Source organism: Mastomys coucha, unplaced genomic scaffold, assembly GCF_008632895.1.
Source record: "Mastomys coucha isolate ucsf_1 unplaced genomic scaffold, UCSF_Mcou_1 pScaffold12, whole genome shotgun sequence".
Classification (NCBI taxonomy): domain Eukaryota; kingdom Metazoa; phylum Chordata; class Mammalia; order Rodentia; family Muridae; genus Mastomys; species Mastomys coucha.
In genome coordinates, this window is record NW_022196894.1 from 53353501 (window position 1) to 53376356 (window position 22856).

At 42.3% G+C, this 22856-nt stretch overlaps 1 protein-coding gene and 1 non-coding gene across 5 annotated transcripts in view; one reads left to right on the forward strand and one right to left on the reverse strand.

The window, feature by feature from the left end:
• Nxpe3 (neurexophilin and PC-esterase domain family member 3) overlaps window positions 1-22856 on the reverse strand; it is a 51672-nt gene that overhangs the window by 18358 nt on the left and 10458 nt on the right. For all 4 annotated transcript variants that reach the window (XM_031364065.1, XM_031364067.1, XM_031364068.1 and 1 more), the window contains one exon: window positions 4135-4889. In XM_031364065.1, coding sequence (XP_031219925.1) covers window positions 4135-4889 — 755 coding nt within the window. The remainder of the gene's footprint in view (window positions 1-4134; window positions 4890-22856) is intronic.
• LOC116086652 lies at window positions 8719-8821 on the forward strand. The gene has a single exon (XR_004117032.1). It is a non-coding gene; the product is annotated as a U6 spliceosomal RNA (small nuclear RNA).

Here is a 22856-nt window from a genome sequence, read left to right on the forward strand (position 1 = left end):
CCTTTCCTCCCCAACTTGCTTCTTGGTCAAGATGTTTGTGCAGGAATAGAAACCCTGACTAAGACATCATGTTAAAATAAAAAGAGAAGGTCTCAGTGAAGATGTCATTTTGAAATTTCTGCCCTTATAATAGAATCTTTAAGGGAGAGTCCTTCCCAAGACCACCATTTTCTCTCTCCTAAGGGCAAAGAACAAAGATTCTATCACTTTAATTGTTGGCCTATGATTTAAAGATCCAAATGCCTGCTGGGCGATGGTAGCACACGCCTTTAGTCCCAGCACTTGGGAGGCAGAGGCAGGCGGATTTCTGAGTTTGAGGTCAGCCTGGTCTACAGAGTGAATTCCAAGACAGCCAGAGCTACACAGAGAAACCCTGTCTTGAAAAACCAAATAAATAAATAAATAAATAGATAAATAGATAAATATCCAAATGACAAAGCTAGCCAGGTGAGGTCACTGTCTATTAATTTCATCACTTGGAAAAATGAGGAGGATCATCACAAATTTGAAGCCAGCCTGGGGTACATAGTGAATTCCAGGGGAGCTTGGGCTACAAACTGAATTCTGGGACAGCCTGGGCAACAATGAGATCCTATCTCAAAACAAACAAAACAACAGCAAAGCTTTGCAATTTTCTTAAACCTAAGCAAGGTTATGAGCCCAGGACAAAAGACAAAAGTGAATACAAACAAACTCAAGGCACTCAAGGGAGCCCAGAACAGTATGCCCAAAGACCTGTAAGACTGACTGTCTTTTTCTTCTGAGATAGCCTCCTACAATGGTCTACAGCTTTAGCAGAGTGAAGGGTGACAAAGTGAAAATTAATCATTGGGTTTCCATCAAATGTCAGCTACCTCAAACACTTTCCCTAGCAAACATCCCAGGTAGAGAGTTTTATAATGATCCTACTACAACCTACAATGTGCTATTTATTAGCCAACCACTCCCAGGATTGCATATAAGGGTGGGCACTATTTTTTCTTCCTGTACTAACAGGTTTTTTTGGATCACTTTTGTCTCTAATAGTGGGATTTGGTGTTAGGGATATCTTTGAATGTTTCGCTAATTAACTCTCTACCCTTTTATCCCATTATCTTCCACATGGAACTTGGTTAAATTATAACACTTCTCTTCCTCTCTTCCTCCCTCCTCCCTCTTCTTCTTCTTCTTCTTCCTTCTCCTCCTCCTCCTTCCTCCTCCTCTTTCCTCTTCCTTCTCTTTCTTCTTCCTCCTTCTCTTATTCCTCTTCTTCCTCCTCCTTCCTCCTCTACTTCCTCTTCTTTTTCTTCTTCTTCTTCTTCTACTTCTTCTTCTTCCTTCTCCTCCTTCTTCCTCCTCCTCTTTCTTCTTCCTTCTCTTTCCTCTTCCTCCTTCTCTTATTCCTCTTCTTCCTCCTCCTTCCTCCTCTACTTCCTCCTCCACTTCCTTTTCTTCTTCCTCCTCCTCCTTCTGTCTCCTCCTCTTTCTTCTTCCTCCTTCTCTTTCCTCCTCCTCCTCTTTCCTCTCCCTTCTCTTTCCTCTTCCTCCTCTTCTTCCTCCTCCTTTTCCTCTTCCTCCTCCTCCTCCTTCTCCTCTTCTTCCTTCTCCTTCTTTTTCTCCTTCACCTTCTTCTTCATGGGAACTTCATCAGACAGACTGACGACACAACTCCAGAAAGGGACAATTGGATAATCGTCACTTGTAAGTTCATGGAAATAAAAGAGTCTGCTCTTACTCACTAAAAAAATAGCAAGCTTTGGATCTAGACGTAAGTTTTTAAATATGTAAACACAGTACATATATATAAATTTTTAAAATAAATTTAATTTAAAAAATTAAAAGAAATAAAACTAAAACCCCCGAAGCTTGGGATGGTTATACACCTGTAATTTTCATCATTTACTAGGCTATGTGGGCAAGGTGGGTTTTCTTGCCAGTCTAGGTATATATAGTGAGACTTAGCCTTAAAAGTAAATAAGCAAATATAAATAAACGTTTAGATTTAGGTGTTGTTTTTTTTCCCCCTTTGGTTTCATTTTCAGTTTTTATTCAGCGATACAAAATACTGATCTTCTAGAGAACTCTGGAGTAAATACATTGAATGGGCTCCCTCTGCTGGCCTGATGAATAAATGCATGACATGAGTTCACTGGCATAATGACACTTTGTGGCATAATGACGGGGCCACAAGCTAAGTTGTGGAAAGAGGAAAACCAGTTTGAGAAATTTAAGATGCTCCTATAATGCTTCAAAATGACATTTCTCCTACCAAAATGAGTGGCCATAAAATATTAATACTTCAGGATTTCTAACTTACTCAACAAAAATAGCTCTCTACCACAGTTTTACAAGGAAGCATTTCATATGGAAGTAAAAATATTCATAGCAGAAGATCCAGAATGAGGTGGGGAAAAAGAAAGGATAGCGTCAAAATATTTTGAATTGAAAATTTAAATTTCCAATTTAAAAAAGAAAATATTTATAAAGGCTGGAGGAATGGCTCTGTGGTTAAGAACACTTGTTGCTGTTATAGAAGACCTGGGTTTGACTCTCAGCACCAGCATGGAAGTTCACAACCATCTGTAAACTGTTTGCAGGGATCTGATGCCCTCTTCTCATCTCTGTGGGCACCAAGCAAGCATGATACACATACACACATGCAGGCAAAACATTATACACACAAAAAAACCCAAGATCTTTTAAAAAATTTAAATATATATTTATATTTAAATGTATGTTTTCAAAATAATTGTGCTTTTTTGACCAGGGAGTATTATAATTTCATTTCTTCTTTGATTTTTTTTTTAGGGGGGTCACTTAGTAATTATAAACACTTACAAGGCACAATGAGAAACTGGCTTATCATCGAAAATTTACCACTTGCTCATGATGGAAACATTTAAAATCCACTCTAGTTTTGTTTTTTGTTTTTTTTTTTTACATATTCAATTAGCTCTTATCAGCTCTAGTTATCCCACTACAATAGAACAACAGAAATAACTTCTATCCAACATGTTTCATTCAAATTTCAGCTCAGACTGATTCTATACTTTCATTCTGCCTATTACCCATATACTGACGTGCTGAAGATGTTCTGTACTTATGCTCAACATAGATATCTCAGCAAGAATCCTGTAATCTTTTCAACAGCTGTTGAAATAGAGGTTCTGCTCTGGGGCACCTTGGTTCTCATGCTTGCCAAGTGAACAGGAATCCTGTCATATCCATAGTCGTACTATAGACAAACATTTTTAGTATTTAAAAGTTGATCTTCTCTCTCCTCAAAATTCTAGCTTCACACGACCCTCAAACACCAGTGAGTAGACTTCAAGACCTCATTTCTGGAGTCAGGGGCGGGGCGTTGGATACACAGGTGCCACAGCAGGGGAGGGGATGTTGGGGTCAGACAACTACTTTTTGAGAGTTGGGTCTTTGCCCTCCACCCTGTGAAGGCGGGGCCTCTCTTGTTTGGGCCACACTGCATACTCCAGGCCATATGGTCTGCAAGCTTCTAGATCATTCTCACATTTCTGCCTCCTATCCTGCCATAGGAGTACGGTGCTGGGATTATGGATGTGTGCTGCAGAAGGCCTTTTATGTGAGTGCAAAGGATTGAACTTAGGTGTCAGACTTGCACAGCAAGCATATACTGAGCCATCTCCTGCTATTCTTTTTTTTTAAACCTTTTGTGTGCATAGGGAGTCTCACCTAGGTAGCAATAAGAAGGGTAGGATCTCTAACATAAAACATAGCTGAGTAAGAACAAAAAAATGAAGGGTAAAAAAGGTCTTTAATTATGTTGCAGGAGCACTAAGATTCACTTTTACTCTCTTTTTGTTTGTTTTTGTTTTTTCGAGACAGGGTTTCTCTGTATAGCCCTGGCTGTCCTGGAACTCACTCTACAGACCAGGCTGGCCTCGAACTCAGAAATCCGCCTGCCTCTGCCTCCCAAGTGCTTAAAGGCATGCGCCACCACCACACGGCAAGTTTCACTTTTAAAACAGTAAACAAAAGTGCAAACCTGTTTGTTTTCTTCCTCCACACCGCTTCTGAACAGAGCCAGGTTCAGACAGATGCGAATACTTACACGAGGTTCCTACAGGTGGCAAAGACAGTGGAAGGGTCATATTCCCCCCTAGAGGCAGGAAGGCGTACCTCTGGAAGAAAGCACTTTCGGCCGCAGTGAGAAGGCCCTTCGTGTATCCGCCCTTGAAGTGGTTGATCCGGCTGCGGCAGGGGAGTTTCTTTGGTTTGAAGCAGAACCAGGGCTCTCCGGTGTAAAGATCCGTAAAGTTGCACAGGGGGAGACCTCCCGGGAGGCACACATTGCACTTCATTGTTTCAGAAATCCTTCCCGATCGGAAGAGACTCTTGAAATAGACCCTGTCTGGCTTCTCTTCCTGCAGGCGCTGCAGAACTCTGATCCCTTCACTGGGGTGAACCAGAGAGACGGACACCCTGACTCTGCCTGGCCAGAGCAAAGTAAAAAACACTTTGTAAAATCCATTCTGGTAGTCTACCACTCGGCCCATGGCTCCGGCCTGCAGCTTGGGCGAGTGTATTCTGGCCTGCAGGTAGTCTCCTCCATACTTTTTGGGCTTCCCTCGAAAATCTTGCACATGAACCAGCACCTCCAGCTGGCTGCCCACCCTGAAGAAGGCTGCAGAATTCAAGATGACAAAGTAGCTGGAGGAAGGGTCGGTGCTCCTCACAAACGGGACCAGGTCCACGTCAGGCACCTTCCACTTGGAGGCGGCAAGCAAGGCCTCCTCCTCTAAGCGTTCCCGGTCAGACAGCGTCTGGTGCTCATAGCCACAGTAGGCATTCCGACTAATGCCTGTAGCCTGCGAGGAAACGTACTGTCCGCTGCTGTCGATGAATGTCTCTGATGCCGTCTCATGGTCCAAGTACTAAGGAGAGAAAGATAACAGAAAGCACTGCTACAAGACTTCTCTGAATATTAGGCAAACGGATCTCTGCTTCAGTTTCAATTTGTGTAAAAATCAACCTGGACGGCGCTGCTTTCAGCAACCACAGCCTACAAGTTTTTCACAGTGACTGTAACAGAATAAGATTAACGGACAATTCATAGAGAGGCGTCTATAGGTTCAGAAATACTACCTGTAGTAGCTGTATGTTGGTTCCTACAGGACATTATCAGAGAAAACCTCCTTGAGCTTCTAGCCATGGAATGGAGAAAGGAACCATTTAAAAAAAAAAAATACTGTCAGTGAGTATTAATCCGATAAGAAACTACTTTTCCAAACCTACCTGGGAAAGGTGAAACCTCCAACTCCAGCCTGTTGCAGGGATAAGAACCAACAAGTACTAAAGAAGCGCACATCAGGGGCTACGTGCTCACCAAAGGACTCAGCTAAGCAGACTAGCTATGCCCCTCCCACACATGCTACCAATTGTCCTGCAAGTCCACAGAGTACCGCTCCTGTCACCAAGCTCATCATGTCTACAATTCGAGAACAAATTGCAAGACAAATTACATCTTTTAAATTTAAAAAAAAAAAAAAAAACAAAATCTGAAGAGAAGCAACATCAGATACAATGGGAATGCTAGACTTCTCAGACTGGAGATTTTAAGCAACAGTGAATGTGGCTCAGTGGTACGGCGCTTGCCTCCAATGCACAAGGCCCTCTCTTCAATGATTAGCAACCTGAAAGCCTAAAAGAATAAAGTAAACTTTTTAATTAAGCAACTAAGTCTCAGGCCATTGCCTATGACGGCCACTCTGACCTGTGGACACATAGGTGGTGGCTCCTCAGGCTGTGGGAGGCTCTGGAGACCTATAGCAATGGATAAAAGGTGTCATGTCAGCATCTCAGGCTCTAACCACAACTGACTGCAGCTGCTGTAAAATGAGATTACAAAAGCGGATGATGCTCTCTGGTGCTCCCTCCAGATACCCAAAGCTCTACTTTTACACAGAGGCAAGCAAGGCTCAGATCGGAACTTGGAGAAGACAAAGGGACTGCTGTGAATGTAGAAGAAAGTCATGAGAGCTACACATGACAATCCATGATATTGGGGTTAAGGGCAACCCACATCCACCATGACGTCAGCCTGTGGCCAAAATGATATTATCTGGGCCACTGAGATGGCTCACAGGATAAAGGTGCTTGCCACCAAGCCTGATAAACTGAGTTCAATCCTCAGAGCCTACAGAGAAAAGAGAGAGCCAATTCCTGCAAGTTGTGCACAGCGGCCAGCATACTCACGCAGATATGCAAAATAAAGAAATGAACTTTTTAAAAACGGGGCGCTAATCCTATCATGATACCCAGGAAGCTAAAGATCATACTGAGAATAGACCGAGTTCTTGTTTCCCAACACTGGAAGCACCAGGTCCAAAGGCTGATGATGCAGAGCATACCTTGGGGTAGCACTGGGAAAGCGCAAGGTACCACCACTGGTCTGAGGGCAGAACCTTCCCCCGGTATCAGAAGAACAGTATCCCTTCCCAAGCCTATTCACATGCTGCACCGGATTTCACAAGAGGGCTTTCTAGGATGAAAACATGAGATGAGATACGGCCATCCGGTGCCCCTACACCTGAAGCTTGCTCCCGTGAGATCATTTCCTGCTTTCCTTAGGCATCCATCCTCAATGTTATTTAAAGAAAATTCAGTAAGTTGATTTTCACGTGCTCCACCCATCTTTATGCATCCCTGCCATTATCTTTGCCTACACAATCGTGGAAGAACATTATTTGCTAATGTTACTATATATCATGGTATTGAGAAAGAAAGTAAATGGGCAATAAGGGGGAAAGCAAGTAAGATAAAGGTGAGAATAAAAATACTTTTTAATAAAGAAGTAACTGTGGGGCTGGAGAGATGGCTCAGCGGTTAAGAGCACTGGCTGCTCTTCCAGAGGTCCTGAGTTCAATTCCCAGCAACCACATGGTGGCTCACAGCCATCTATAGGGGGATCTGATGCCCTCTTCAGGTAGGCGGATGTATATGCAGCAGAGCACTCAACTTTTTTTGTTTTGTTTTGTTTTAAAAAAAAAAAAAAAAAAAGTATCTGGGCTGGAGAGATGGCTCAGCGGTTAAGAGCACTGACTGTTCTTCCTAAGGTCCTGAGTTCAAATCCCAGCAACCACATGATGGCTCACAACTTAATGAGATCTGATGCCCTCCTCTGGGGTGTCTGAAGACAGCTACAATGTACTTACAGATAATAAATAAATCTTTCAAAAAAAAAAGTATCTGTGTTTCATGACTAAGATGTCTGGGTGTGGACAGGCGGTGGTGGCGCGCGCCTTTAATCCCAGCACTTGGGGGAGGCAGAGGCAGGTGGATTTCTGAGTTCAAGGCCAGCCTGGTCTACAGAGTGAGTTCCAGGACAGCCAGGGCTACACAGACAAACCCTGTCTCAAAAAACACAAAAGACAAACAAAATAACAACAACAAAAAAAGATGTCTGGGTGTTTTCAAAGTGGGAAAAAAAACTGGGTATTATATGTAAGTTATGGACATCTGAGCAAGTTACATAGGCATGTAAAAGACAATACTAGGAGATGACTTCTGTATGATACAAACATTTCTAAGGTCAAAATTCAATACACTGATATCAGGCCTCTCTTAACGTATTGACCCTCCCTTAGTTATCAATCACAGGAACTGACTCAAAGAACACAAATGTGTGTCTCATCAGGTTCATTTAAAAAGTGTTTGAACCCTGTCTCGAAAAACCAAAAAAAAAAAAAAAAAGTGTTTGGTTTTTATCCAAGCTTCTCCAAATATTATACAGCAGCTAAAAGGACCAGACGGGTGTGCCTGACAAGGTCCCAGGGGTCTTGGGGACAGCTCTCAAAATATCCTGTGTCCATGCCAAGTCACCTGTCCTTTTCCTCGAGTCCTCCCTGAGTAGCGTCTGGTCAGTGTCTGGTCAACACACAGGGATAAAAAATGTCCTCAGTGTTCCCAAATGACCCATGGTCGTGCAAGATCTTTGACTCCTTCTAAAAACAACTGAGAAAAGGGAGGCTCAAGGAGGGGTGACCAACCCCTTATGGTCCAGATCCTAGCGGGCTTGACAGTAAAAGAGGAGCATGGTTGGTTTCTGCGCTTGTGTTGTCATAAGCACCCCAATAGGACAGTATAACCAGAGGTTAAAATGATTCATACATTTAATAGTCCAAAGGATCATAGTTCTGAAACAGTAGGTTTAAAACAATTTGAGATGTTATTTGGACAACTATTTATCACTATTAGGAGGTGTGGCCTTGTAGGTGAAAGTGCATCATTGTAGGGATGGGCTTGAAGCTCTGCCCAGTCTGTGAGATTTAGTCTTCTTCTGACTGCCTTCAGATACAAGATGTAGAACTCCTGGCTGCTTCTCCAGTACCATGCATGCCTGGACACTGCCATGCTTCCTGCCATGATGATAATGGACTGAAACTCTGAACTTGTAAGCCAGCCCCAATCAAATGCTTTCCTTTTAAGAGTTGCCTTGGTCATGGTGCCTCTTTAAAGCAATGGAAACCCTACTAAGACAGAGCCTTTGATCTACAATGCTGTCCTCCCTGAAAAATATGCTAAGACAATGGTGGCAGAAAGCTTATGGGAGTAACCAACCCATGTCTGACTTGACTTAAGGCCCACTCCATGAGATAGAACCAATACCTAGCACTGCTTGGGTGATCAAAAAACAGAGACTAAATAAATAGCCCAGAGACCTAGGGTAAAAGCTAAATACTACTAGTCCAAAAAAAAATAATAGTGCTCAATTCAGCAGTACATATACTAACACTGGAACGATACAGAGAAGATTAGCATGGCCCTTGCGCAAGGATGACAAATTCGTGAACCGATTCATATTTTTAATGGGACCTCATAAAATTGTAAAGCTTCTGTAAGGCAAAGACACTGTCAATAGGACAAAACAGCAACCAACAGATTGGGGAAAGATCTTTACCAATCCTATATCCGATAGAGGGCTAATATCCAATATATATAAAGAACTCAAGAAGTTAGACTCCAGAGACCCAAATAACCCTATTAAAAATGGGGTACAGAACTAAACAAAGAATTCTCAACTGACGAATGAGAAGCACCTAAAGAAATATTCAACATCCTTAGTCATCAGGGAAATGCAAATCAAAACAACCCTGAGATTCCACCTCACGCCAGTCAGAATGGCTAAGATTAAAAACTCAGGTGACAGCAGATGCTATTGCTGAATTTCATAAATTCATTGCTGGTGGAATTGCAAGCTGGTACAACCACTCTGGAAATCAGTTTGGCAGTTCCTCGGGAAATTGGATATAGTACTACCAGAGGACCCAGCAATACCACTCCTGAGCATATACCCAGAAGATGCTCCGTATTGGTTGGTTTTGTGTGTCAACTTGACACAGGCTGGAGTTATCACAGAGAAGGGAGCTTCAGTTGGGGAAGTGCCTCCATGAGATACATCTGTGGAACATTTTCTCAATTAGTGATCAAGGGGGTAGGGCCCCTTGTGGGTGGTACCATCCCTGAGCTGGAAGTCTTGGGTTCTATAAGAGAGCAGGCTGAACAAGCCAGGGTAAGCAAGCCAGTAAGAAACATCCCTCCATGGCCTCTGCATCAGCTCCAGCTTCCTAACCTAATTGAGTTCCAGTCCTGACTTCCTTTAATAATAAACAACAATGTAGACGTAAGCTGAATAAACCCTTTCCTCCCCAACTTGCTTCTTGGTCATGATGTTTGTGTAGGAATAGAAACCCTAAGACAATGCTCCAATATGTAATAAGGACATATGATCTACTATGTTCATAGCAGCCTTATTTATAATAGCCAGAAGCTGGAAACAACCCAGATGTCCCTCAACAGAGAAATGGATACAGGAAATATGATAGATTTACACAATGAAATACTACTCAACAATTAAAAACAATGAATTTATGAAATGCTTAGGCAAATGAATGGATCTGGAAAATATTATCCTGAGTAAGGTAACCCAATCACAAAAGAACACACATGGTATGCACTCTCTGATAAGTGGATATTAGTCCAAAACCTCAGAATACCAAAGATACAATCTACAAACCACTAGAAACTCAAGAAGAAGGAAGACCAATGTGTGGATACTTCCATTCTTCTTAGAAGAGGAAACAAAATACCCATGGAAGGAGTTGCAGAGACAAACTATGGAGCAGAGACTGAAGGAAGGACAATCCAGAGACTGTTCCACCTGGGAATCCTTCCCATATTCAATCACCAAACCCAGACACTACTATGGATGCCAACAAGTGCTGGCTGACAGGAACCTGATATAGCTGTCTCCTGAGAGGCTTTGATAGTGCCCGACTAATAAAGAAGTAGAGGCTCACAGCCATTCACTGGACTGAGCACATGGTCACCAATGAAAGAGCTAGAGAAAAGACCCAAGGAGCTGACGGGGTTTACAGCCCCTTAGGAGGAACAACAATATGAACTAACTAGTACCCTCAGAGCTCCCAGGGACTAAACCACCAACCAAAGAGTACACATGGTGGGACTCATGGCTCCAGCTGCATATATAGCAGAGGACTGTCTAGTCGGTCATCAATGGGAGGAGAGGCCCTTGGTCCTGTGAAGGTTCTATGCCCCAGGGTAGGGGAATCCCAGGGCCAGGAAGCAGGAGAGGGTAGGTTGGTGAGGAGGGGGAGGGGGGAGGGGACAGGGGTTTTTTTCAGAGGGGAAACCGGGAAAGGGGAAATCATTCAAAATGTGAATAAAGAAAATATCTAATAAAAAAGAAAGAAAGAGAGAGAGAGAGAGAGAGGGAGGGAGAGAAGGAGGGAGGGAGGGAGGGAAGGAGGGAGGAAGAAAGGAAGGAAGGAAGGAAGGAAGGAAGGAAGGAAGGAAGGAAGGAAGGAAGGAAGGAAGGAAAAGAAGGAAGAAAGGGAAGGAAAGCACTGTAAAAAAAACCACCAAATGTCTCAAGTAGATAAGAACTTTAAAAAAAAAGTAGTGATAAAACAATTCCTAATGACATTCCAATATCCTCACAGATCCATATCTTATTCATCATCAAAGAGGCTTTCTCCTGCAGAATTTGGGAACAAATACAGAGACCCATAGCTAGACATAACACACAGAGACAGACCTTAAAAAACACAGCTCTAAATGAGATGTCTCCATCAAACTCCTCCTCTCAGAGCTCAGGAAACTCCCATGGAAAAGGAGGCAGAAAGAGTCTGAGAGCCAAAGGAGATGGAGGTCACCAAGAAAACAAGGCCCTCTAAATCAACATAGCAAAGCTCATATGAACTCACAGAGACTGAAGCAGCAAGCACAGGGCTCACAGAGGTCTGCACCAGCTCCTCTGTGTAGGTCTCTGACTCTTCTGTCCTCTCTTGGGTGCTTTTTCTTATATTGTTTTGTCTTGTCCAACTTTAATGTGATACTTTTGTTCTCTCTTACTATTTCATTTTGTTATATTTTATTTTTAAAAAATGAATGAATAGATGGATGGATGGATGGATGGATGGATGGATGAAAACTTAGCCATTAGGGTAAAGGTTAACAACTGAACTGTCACTTATACCTGCTGGGAAAAGGAAAAATCAGGCTTTTTTTCAATGGAGTAACATTGGGTATACCAATCACTCCAGGACAGATCTCATGTTCAGGAATATGTTGACCAACATATGATAGACTCTAGAGTTGCATGCCTGCATCCATGTGTGTGTGTGTGCTTTTATTTGGTTACAATTTGATGGGGACTGGGGGAGTTTTTTGGTGGTAGTGTTTTTCAACTTTGATTTTCTTTTCTTGCTTTTGATGGGTTTGTTGTTGTATTGAGTTTTGTTTGTTTCTTTAAGAAGGAACTTAAAACTGGGTGAGTAGGGGAGGGAGGAAGGTGGAGGGACTTGATGGAGGGAAAATATGATCCAAATATATTTAAATTTTAAAATTGTTTGAAATAATTAAAAATATAATTAAAAAAGAAGTGCCATGGAGAAGAAAACCAAACCTGACCCTGGAAAATCCCCCTTGCTACAGAATACCTTTCAGGGACTGTTTCTGCCTCGCTTTGAGACGCTCAGGATCGAATCATGCATTCTATGCTCGTGATGTATACACCACGCTTCCTGCTCCTTTACTCGTTCCCTCTCCTGGTAGCTCTACTGTCCCATGTGTAGCCACAACAACTAGCCAAGATCAGTTCACAGGCCTGCCAACCACGTACAAGAATTACTAAGTCCTAAGACACCTAGCCTTTTTTGTAAACGTGGGGGGGGGAGGGGGTAATTTGCAATCCACCTGTACAGTTTTGCATGCCTATAATCCCAGAACTTGGGTGGCTGGCATAGGAGCATGGCCAGTTTGAGATCATCATGAGCAAAAGAGGGGGACCCTGTCTTTTAAAATAAAAGTAAAGGAACAAATAATCAATTTGCTTTCTTTTCACAGGTGGCAGTTCTCTCCCAAACCAGTAGCTTCAGATCTGTCATCTTTTTACATTCAGGGCCAAACAGGGGCTCATTCTTTAATCCACCAGTAGCTACGGGTTATTGCAAACACTGGGTACCCGCTCATGGCTAGCTATCTTATGACATGTTCACCCTCAGTGGACCTGACTGATGAAGGGATATTTACATCCAGCAATGAGCGCGAGGACAGGAGGAGACTGCTGGAACCTAGATGTCTCAGGATTTTACTGCTGTGAACAGACACCATGACCAAGGCAACATTATAAGGGCAATATTTAACTGGGGATGGCTTACAGGTTCAGAGTGTCCTTCAGTCTATTATCATCAAGACAGGAACATGGCAGCATCCAGGCAGGCATGGTGCAGGCAGAGCTGAGAGAATTCTACATCTTCATCTGAAAGCTGCTACTGGAAGACTGACTTTCAGGCAGCTAGGACTAGGGTATTAAACCCACGCCCGTAGTGACACACCTACTCCAAAAAGGCCACACCTCCAAATAGTGCCACTCCCTGGGCCAAGCATATTCCAACCATCACACTAGACATTTTGTCTGAGTATGTAGAAGGAAGCACCACCCCATTGTTTAAACAGCCCTTCTACCTATCCACCCATGAAGGGGGTGCCATGTATAAAAGCTAGCACCCAAAAGAAAGCAAAACTAATCAAGAGAAAGAGCTTGAACCCAATGTCCAACCTATCTACAGACTTCCAAGTGAATAATAAACCTTAACATTATAGCTGTTTTAGATCAAATGTCTTTACTTGCAGCCAAAAGCCACAGTATACTGGTATTGTACCACATATAGCCAAAGCAATCTCACACAGAAAGAGCTCTACTGGAGGACCACAATACCTAACGTCAAAAACACTACCTAGTGACAGTGACAAAATCAGACATGTAGACCACTGCAACAGGATAGAGGATCCAGAACAAACCTACATAGCTATGACCACTTATTTTTTGACAAAGGCAACTAGAACAGGCACTGAGGAAAATGACGGTGCTAGCAAAGCTGGATATGCACCTGCAGAAGAATGAACTTTGATCTACATCTCTCCCCTGCACAAAAAGATCGACTCACAATGAATCAAAGATCATCTTGAAGGTCATACGTTTGAAGCCATTGAGAAAGGCAAGAAAGCATAGAAACCCGTCCCAAGAATCAACAAGTGGGATGGCATGGAATTGGAAAGTCTATGCACAACAAAGGAAACTGTTAGTGGAGAAACAGACAGCTTCCATATGAGATGGGAGAAAGGAAACAGGTAGCTTCCATATGAGATGGGAGAAAGGAAACAGGCAGCTTCCATATGAGATGGGAGAAAAGAAACAGGCAGCTTCCATATGAGATGGGAGAAAGGAAACAGGCAGCTTCCATATGAGATGGGAGAAAGGAAACAGGCAGCTTCCATATGAGATGGGAGAAAAGAAACAGGCAGCTTCCATATGAGATGGAAAAACCTTTGGTATCTATACTTCAGACAGGGGGCTGATGTCTAGAATAGATAAAAAAAAAAAACTGAACTCTAAAAGCATAAAACTAATGAAATGAACAAAAGAAAATGAATAAAAATAAACAAAAGAAGAAATGCAAATAGCCAATGGGAGTTGATTTTTTATTTTTTTGGGTGTGTATTTTTAAATGCTCAATATCCTTATCCATTGGGTATTAAAACTACTTTAAGATTCTGTCTTAGTCAGGGTTTCTATTCCTGCACAAACATCATGACCAAGAAGCAAGATGGGAAGGAAAGGGTTTATTCAGCTTACACTTCCACAATGCTGTTGATCACCAGAGGAAGTCAGGACTGGAACTCAAGCAGGTCAGGAAGCAGGAGCTGATGCAGAGGCCATGGAGGGATGTTCCTTACTGGTGTGCTTCCCCTGGCTTGCTCAGCCTGCTCTCTTATAGAACCCAAGACTTCCAAGACTTCCAGCCCAGGGATGGCACCACCCACAAGGGGCCCTACCCCCTGGATCACTAATTGAGAAAATGTCCCACAGCTGGATCTCATGGAGGCACTTCCCCAACTGAAGCTCCCTTCTCTGTGATAACTCCAGCCTGTGTCAAGTTGACACACAAAACCAGCAAGTACAGATTCTAACTCACTCCAGGCTATAATCAGAAAACAAATGAGCCAGGCAGTGGTGGCACATGCCTTTAATCCCACCACTTGGGAGGCAGAGGCAGAAGGATTTCTGAGTTCGAGGCCAGCCTGGTCTACAGAGTGAGTTCCAGGACAGCCAGGACTATAAAGAGAAACCCTGTCTCGAAAAACAAAAACAAACAACAAAAAACAAAATCAAAACACAAATGATAACAAATAAGGATGTGAAGGGAAAGCAGTCACTACCACTACCATTGGGAATGTAAACTAATATGAGCATTATAGAAATTGATATGGATATTTCTCAACATAAAAAAATTATCAAATGACTCAGCTACACCACTCTGCGGCATGATCGAAGGAGAACTTTACATTGTAGCATGTTTATTGCTACATTATTCATAATATCAAGGAATTGGAGCTAATAAGATGTCCTCGTGATAAGTGTGGGGTGGGCACATCCATCGTGCCCATCAACTGATGAATTGATAAATATACCAAATACATACAATTGAAATTTACTTAGGTTTTAAGAAAAATGAAATTGGAGCAGAAAGATGACTCAAAAGTTAAGAGTTCGATTCTTGGACCCCACCATGGTAGCGCACAACATCCTGTAATTCTAGCTTCAGGGGAAGCCGATACCTCCAGGACTCACATGTACATACATACACACATATACACTTAAGTTTTCAAAAGTAAAATCTTTTAAAAATTTGTTGAAAACGAATGCAGCTGAAATATACTATATCAAGCAAGGCAACCCAATCTCAGAAAAACAAAATTCACATATTCTCTCTCATATGCAGGTCCCAATATCTAGTATTTGTATGTATGCAAATAAGGGGTTGTGAGAGTGGATCTAGACTATGAAACTATCAGAGAACACGAGGCTCTGGGGACATTAAAGCACATGGAAGCCTAGTGGAGAGTGAGGGACCAAGAGAGAGTGTGGAGATGGAGAAGAGATGGGAGAAAAAAATAGCTGAATCAAGTATCATTTGAAAAATGCCATAGTAAAATCTAATGCTTTGTAAGCTAATAAGGAACTAAAAACTTAGGGCTAATATCCAATATATACAAAGAACTCAAGAAGTTAGACTCCAGAGAACCAAATAACCCTATCAGAAAATGGGGTACATAGCTAAACAAAGAATTCTCAACTGACAAATATCGAATGGCTGAGAAGCACCTAAAGAAATGTTCAACATCCTTAGTCATCAGGGAAATGCAAATCAAAACAACCCTGAGATTCCACCTCACACCAGTCAGAATGGCTAGGATCAAAAACTCAGGTGACAGCAGATGCCGGAGAGATTGTGGAGAAAGAGGAACATTACTTCATTGCTGGTGGGATTGCAAGCTGGTACAACCACTCTGGAAATCAGTTTGGCAGTTCCTCCAGAAATTGGACATAGTTCTACCAGAGGACCCAGCGATACCACTCCTGGGCATATACACAGAAGATGCTCCAACATGTAATAGGACACAAGCTCTACTATGTTCATAGCAGCCTTATTTATAATAGCCAGATATTGGAAACAACCCAGATGTCCCTCAGCAGAGGAATGGATACAGAAAATGTGGTGCATCTATACAAAGGAGTACTACTCAGCTATTAGAATGAATTTATAAAATTCTTGGGGAAATGAATGGATCTGGAGAATATCATCTTGAATGAGGTAACCCAATCACGAAAGAACACACATGGTATGCATTCTCTGATAAGTGGATATTAGCCCAGAAGATTTGAATACACAAAGTACAAACCACAAACCACAAGAAACTCAAGAAGAAGGAAGACCAAAGTGGATGCTTTGTTCCTTCTTAGAAGGGGGAAACAAAATACCCATGGAAGGAGTTGTAGATACTAACTATGGAGCAAAGACTAAAGGAAGGACAATTTAGAGACTGCTCCACCTGGGAATCCTTCCCATATTCAATCATCAAACCCAGACACTATTGTGGATGCCAACAAGTGCTGGCTGACAGATGCCTGATATAGCTGTCTCCTGAGAGGCTCTGACAGTGACCAACTAATACAGAAGTAGAAGCTCACAGCCATCCATTGGACTGAGCACCAGGTCCCCAATGAAGGAGCTAGAGAAAGGACCCAAGGAGCTGAGGACAAACAACAATATGAACCAACTAGTACCCTCAGAGCTCCCAGGGAGTAAAACATCAACCAAAGAGTACACAAAATGGGACTCATGGCTCCAGCAGCATATGTATAGCAGAGGATGACCAAGTTGATCATCAATGGAAGGAGAGGCCCTTGGTCCTATGAAGGTTCTATGCCCCAGTGTAGGGGAATGCCAGGGCCAGTAAGCAGAAGAGGATGGGGTGGTGAGCAGGGGGAGAGGAGAGGGAACAGGGGTTTAAGTTTTTGGGTTATTTTATTTTATTTTATGGAGGGGAACCTGGGAAAGGAGATATTGTAAATAAAGGAAACATCTAATAAAAAAAGAAACTAAAAACTTAAAAGCCATATGATTGACATTGTAAAAATACATAAAATAGCTATAAATAAGGTCATGCTCAATTAAGTTTATCAGAGAAATAAGTCACCCTGCACTTTTGAGGGCAGGGAGTTTGCTTTTTCAAGACAGCGAGCGTTTCTCTGTGTAGCTTTGGCTGACTTGGAATTCATTAGGTAGACCAGGCTTGGCTGCAAACTCAAAGATATCTGCCAGTCACTGCCTCCCAAGTGCTGGGATCAAAGGTGCGCGCCACCACCGACCAACCTCCCTGGCCTCTTTCCTTAGGTACCCTGTATATACCACCTCACATTACCTTTTTAATTAAAATTGAGCCTGTCCATTTTAGATAGTTATTAAATATGTTAACTTCATGATGAACATAGTCAGGATCAGAAATACAGAATGTTAATGAGATTAAGGATTGGAAGACGGCCAGACTTCAGAGCCCAACTTTGTGGTCTCACCCAACTCTCATCACGAGAAACAGAAGCATTTGAAATTCACAGCAATTCTCTGTCTGGGATCCTGTGACCTCTTTCTTCAAAAGGAAATAGTTTACCCAACTCCACCAAAGTCTCCCTTATTGTTTCCAGCATGAGAACTGTCTTTCATCACTGTTTCCTGGCACCTCCCTTCTTCTTCATCATTCAGAGCTATTTATTCAGATAATTAGAGCTTCTAACTAGCACTCAGCCCAGACATTTCCAAGAATGCAACAGGGCTAAAAGGGCCTTTCCTAACACTTTTCCCTGCCTAGAACATCCTTCTCAGTCTGCCTGCCTGGCTGAATCTCTCCTTCCCTCTCTCCCTCTCCTCTCTCCCACACCTGTCCGAGATACATTTTCTCTATTATTACGTTCATGCTGTTTGATGTAGTTAAAAACTAACATGGGCACAAGCATGCCAACATGAAGGTGTTAAAATCTGTTCCTCTCTGTAGTCCTGCAGGGTGGGCTCCATCCTACGATCTTTTCTTTCAGTCTTCTATACACAAACCTTCAAGATTCCATTCTCCTTCCACCTTGGCACCCTCTACCTGCCCCATAAGCAAGAATTCCCTAATACCCCACTCCTTAGTAGTACAGACCTATGCATCACAACACTGTGCCCTCTTCCAGGACAGAAAGGCATATGGCTCCCACTACATCACTAGTGATCAAATAACAAGAACACCCCCAAGAGACATGCACGCCATCCCACCCTGGGTCCTGTGCGTCATCTGTGTTTTGGGCTGCTCTTTCCTCTTCTTCTCCAGTCTTATTTCTTCCCCACTCAGACTGAAGTTTCTTGGACTTCTGTCTCCAAACAGGCTATTAAAAACAGTTAACACACCGAGCCTCCCATATGAAGCAACTTTAAACAATAGAGCCCAAATACAGTAAATTATGGCTTTTCCAGGCATTGAACATGAGACTGTAAAGATGGACCCTGATCCTCATAGTTACCTTTTGTTTACTCCTTGACAGGTTCCAGGCTGTCCCACAAGGAGGAAAAGGGTGGAACTGGCTAAGTCAGAGATGGAATTGAAGAGTGTTGCTTTAAAAGGCCAAGCAGAGCCTTTAATCCCAGCACTTGGGAGGCAGAGACAGGCGGATTTCTGAGTTCGAGGCCAGCCTGGTCTACAGAGTGAGTTCCAGGACAGCCAGGGCTACACAGAGAAAATCTGTCTTGAAAAACAAAAAACAAAAAAACAAAAAAAACAAAACAAAAACAAAAACAAAAACAAAACAAAAAAACAAAAAAAACAAAAACAAAAAAAAAAGGCCAAGCAGAAACTGAAGAGATGGATCACTGGGTTAAAAAAAAAAAATCACTTGCCACAAAAGCCCGAAGAACCTGAACTTGATCCCCAGGGCCCACATAAAAAATGTAATGATGGTAACTGTAAACTCACCATGGTGAGATGGAACGTGGAGATAGAAAAAAATCTGCCACAAGTTCATCAGCCAGCTAGACAAGAGTACAGAGAGAGGGACAGAAGCAGGAGAGACCCTGCCTCAAAACAAAAGTAGAAAACAGATTCACAAAAGTTGTTCATCGACCTCATATACACAGGCAAATATACACACACTGAGGCCAGATGACCAGAATTTACAAGACAAAGTAATAGTTTCAGAAAGATAAATATGCCATCCAAAGACTGGAGTGTTCAGCAGAGGACTAATGAGCACATATAAGAAACTGTAATGCCACTGGACAGGGGTGATACATGACTTTAATCCCAGTACTCAGGAGGCAGAAGCAGGAGGATCTCTCAGTTTGAGGCCAGCCTGATCTACAAACTAAGTTCCAGGACACACAGGGCTACACAGAGAAACCCTATCTGGAAAACAAGGGAGGGAGGGAGGGAAAGAAGGAAGGAGGGAGGAAAGGAGGGAAGGAAGGAGGGAGGGAGGAAGGGAAGAGAGGGAAGGAAGGGAGGGGAAGGTAAAGGGGGAAGAGAAAGAAAGAAAGAAAGAAAGAAAGAAAGAAAGAAAGAAAGAAAGAAAGAAAGAAAGAAAGAAAGGAAGGAAGAAAGAAAGAAAAAAGAAAGAGAGAGAGAGGGTGGAAGGAAGAGGTGAAGGGAGAAAAGAGGAAGAAAAAGAGAGGAAAGGAAGGAAGGAAGGAAGGAAGGAAGGGAGGGAGGGAGGGAGGAAGGGGAAGGTGAATGGGGAAAAGAGAAAGAAAGGGAGAGAGAGGGAGGGAAGGAGGGAAGGAAGGAAGGAAGGAAGGAAGGAAGGAAGGAAGAAAGGAAGGAAGGAAGGAAGGAAGAAAGGAAGGAAGGAAGAAAGGAAGGAAGGAAGGAAGGTGCGAGCTGCACAAAGAACCACATAATGGCATGGTGGAGAACACTAACCTAAGCTCGCATGGCGCCAGGAACAAAACTTGTTTCCATTAGCTAGACTAGTAAACCTCTTACTCCCAGCTGTGGAATATAAGTCTTAATAAACACATCATGTTAACACTGGGCAGAGGACTAGAAAAAAGAAAAAAGAAAAAAAAAACTCACAGTAATGGCCATGCTCTCACCAGGTTGACCACAGAGGGTCTCATTGAAATAAGGAATGTGCTGCTGGTCAACAAGGTACCCACTGTTCCATGTACCATCACTTCATGAGGTACACTAACAAAACACCACAGACTCAAATGGAGTCCCTATAGCTCTAGAACCTTGATATCAGAGGATGGTCATGGTTAGGTTCTGGAAATTTTCCTCTTTCCTATTTATAGAGGGTTGCAGTTTATAGGCTCAAGCATTACATAAGTATTCTCTTTTCCTTTCTCCGAAAGAGCATTATAATACTGGGGGGTGGGCAAAGAAGCTCTTGATTCCAGGTCTAGCCATTACCACAAAACCCTCAGAGACACCACTGAAATTCCAAGAAAGTTACAACTGATCAAGACTGGAAAGCAGAAACCAATGAAGCCACAAGACCGTACAAGTATCTCCCTCTTCACCTTCAGATTGATATTCCAGCAGGTATATGGGCAAGGACAGTACCTACAACATAACACAACACAACACAACACAACACAACACAACATAACATAACATAACAAGGCAACATAAGAGTAGGCACAGTCCTGACACAGTATGTCAACATGCTATGATTCAGTATCCTATTTGATCATTAAGAAGGACAAACTGTCTTGGGCTACAGTAAGCCCTGTCTTTTAAAAAAAAAAAAAAAAAAAAAAAAAAGAAGAGGAGAAGGAAGAGGGAGAGGAGGAAAGGGAGGAAAAGGAAGAGGGTCTGTCTACCCTGTATGGACGGTAGCCCACTGCAAGTTAGGAAGGGGCCGAGAATTGGCTGATAACTTGAGTATGAGCTTCTGGCTCCTAAAACCACGTGACTTAAACACTTGTTGTTTTAGAAAAAAAAAAAAAAGAAATCTCATTTCATTTTGTCATCAGAAATAATGCAAGCAAAAAGATGGTAGAATAACCACTTTAAATCATTTAAAGGAAAAAGGAATCCGAGAGGCTACACACTGCATTATTCTGATTTCATAACATCCTGGAAAAGGAACATTAGAAAGACAACAAAGGACCAGTTGTCTGGTGTTCAAGAGAGAGAAGACTGAATAAATATACAAACTACTGGGCATTTTGAGGTCAGTAAAACTCCTGACCATACTCTTAATGATGAACACACCATTTGCCAAAACATACAGAATTACATAACAGAGAGTATAACCTGGGCTGAAAAGATGGCTCAAGATCAAGAGCCCTGGCTGCTATTCCAGAGGACCCAAGTTCAATTCTCAGTACCCACACTGTGGTTCATAGCCATCTACTAGTCCAGTTCCTGGGGAATCCATCACCCTCTTCTGGCATCTAAGGTACACAAACACTACAGACATATATGCAAGCAAAACTCCCATACAAATAAAATTTAAAAATAAAATAAAATTTAAAAAAGTCATACAACCTGATGGGAAAAAATAGACACTGGCTAGTAATGTGTCCATGCTGCTCATCACTGTTAACAAAAATACATCACATGAACTCGGGCAGAAGTCCTCTGCTCCACCAGATGCAATTCCAGCCACCAAAACGTCAGTCCCCAAACTCCAGAGGAGAATGCCCAGCTGGACCAGAGACCACCCCAGCCCAATTCAGGTGAAGACCCTCTACTCAACCACAAGCCATTCTGGCCAGAAAACCAAACAAGAAACAGAAAACAAGGGACAAAATGCCCATCCAATGAAGACGAACTCAGGAATCAGCACCTAGATCTAGAATCACTGCAAACTCATATGGCTAGATGGCAGTATAACAACAGAATCAACAACAGCCCGGCCAATATGGTACCACCAGAATCCAGATATTCTACTACAGCAAACCTTGAATATTCCAACACAGCTGAAGCACAAGAAAAATGATCTTAAAACCAACTTTAGAGCAGAAAATAATAAAGGTCCTTAAAGAAGTGAATACATCCTTTGTAGGAATAGTGTTTTGTATGCTGCGTAATGTTTACCCTTGGGTTATTCAAATGCTGATTTCTCTGCCCTCAAATCTTATTTCAATCCAGACATGGCATTACTTAAACCTAGAATCTCCTGTTTCAAGTTTGGGTGAACAGCTCTTACCATTTATTCCCTGCCTTGTCAATAAATGCTGGTAAGCCAATGGCTGGGCAGAATAGAGAATAAGGTAGAATGTCCACTAGCAAGAGGAAGGAGACGAGAGCAGACATTCCTGGAGGACGGAGGGATTGGAGCCATGGGGGGAGGGGAGGCGGCAGGCAGATAGATAATAATATACAAGTATCATGAGGTGGGGCTTCTCAGATTAGCAGAGAAGGTAAGGATAGATCATTTAATTCTCAGCTATCGAGGTGCAGTTTTAAATAAATCTTGATTTCTCTGTGCAGTTATTGGAGACTAGCATAAGGTAAAGAAATACAGCCATCAGAGTAATTCACTATCCATATTTATATTAAGAATAATTCATTATCAATTCCCTAAGGAAATGGAGGAAAAGACAAATAAAAAATTGGAAGAATTGAATAAATCTCTTAAAGAAAACCAAGAAAAAAAAGAGGGGAAGGAAATAAATAAAACTTTTCAAGATCTGAAACTGGAAATAGAAGTGATAAGGAAAAAGCAAAATTAAAGGAATTCCAGAAATGAAGAAGATCTAGGTGAGTGAACAGAAACTACAGGCACAAGCATCAGCAACAGAATACAAAAGATGGAAAAGAGAACCTCAGCTGTGGAAGCTACAATGTGATGGCATTGGTTAAAGAAAATGGTAAACCTAAAAAAACCTGACACAAAGCATCCAGGAAATCTGGGCCACTATGAAAAGACCAGACCTAAGAAAGAATCTATCTCAAAGGCCAAGAAAACATTTTCTTTTCTTTTTTTTTTTTTTGTT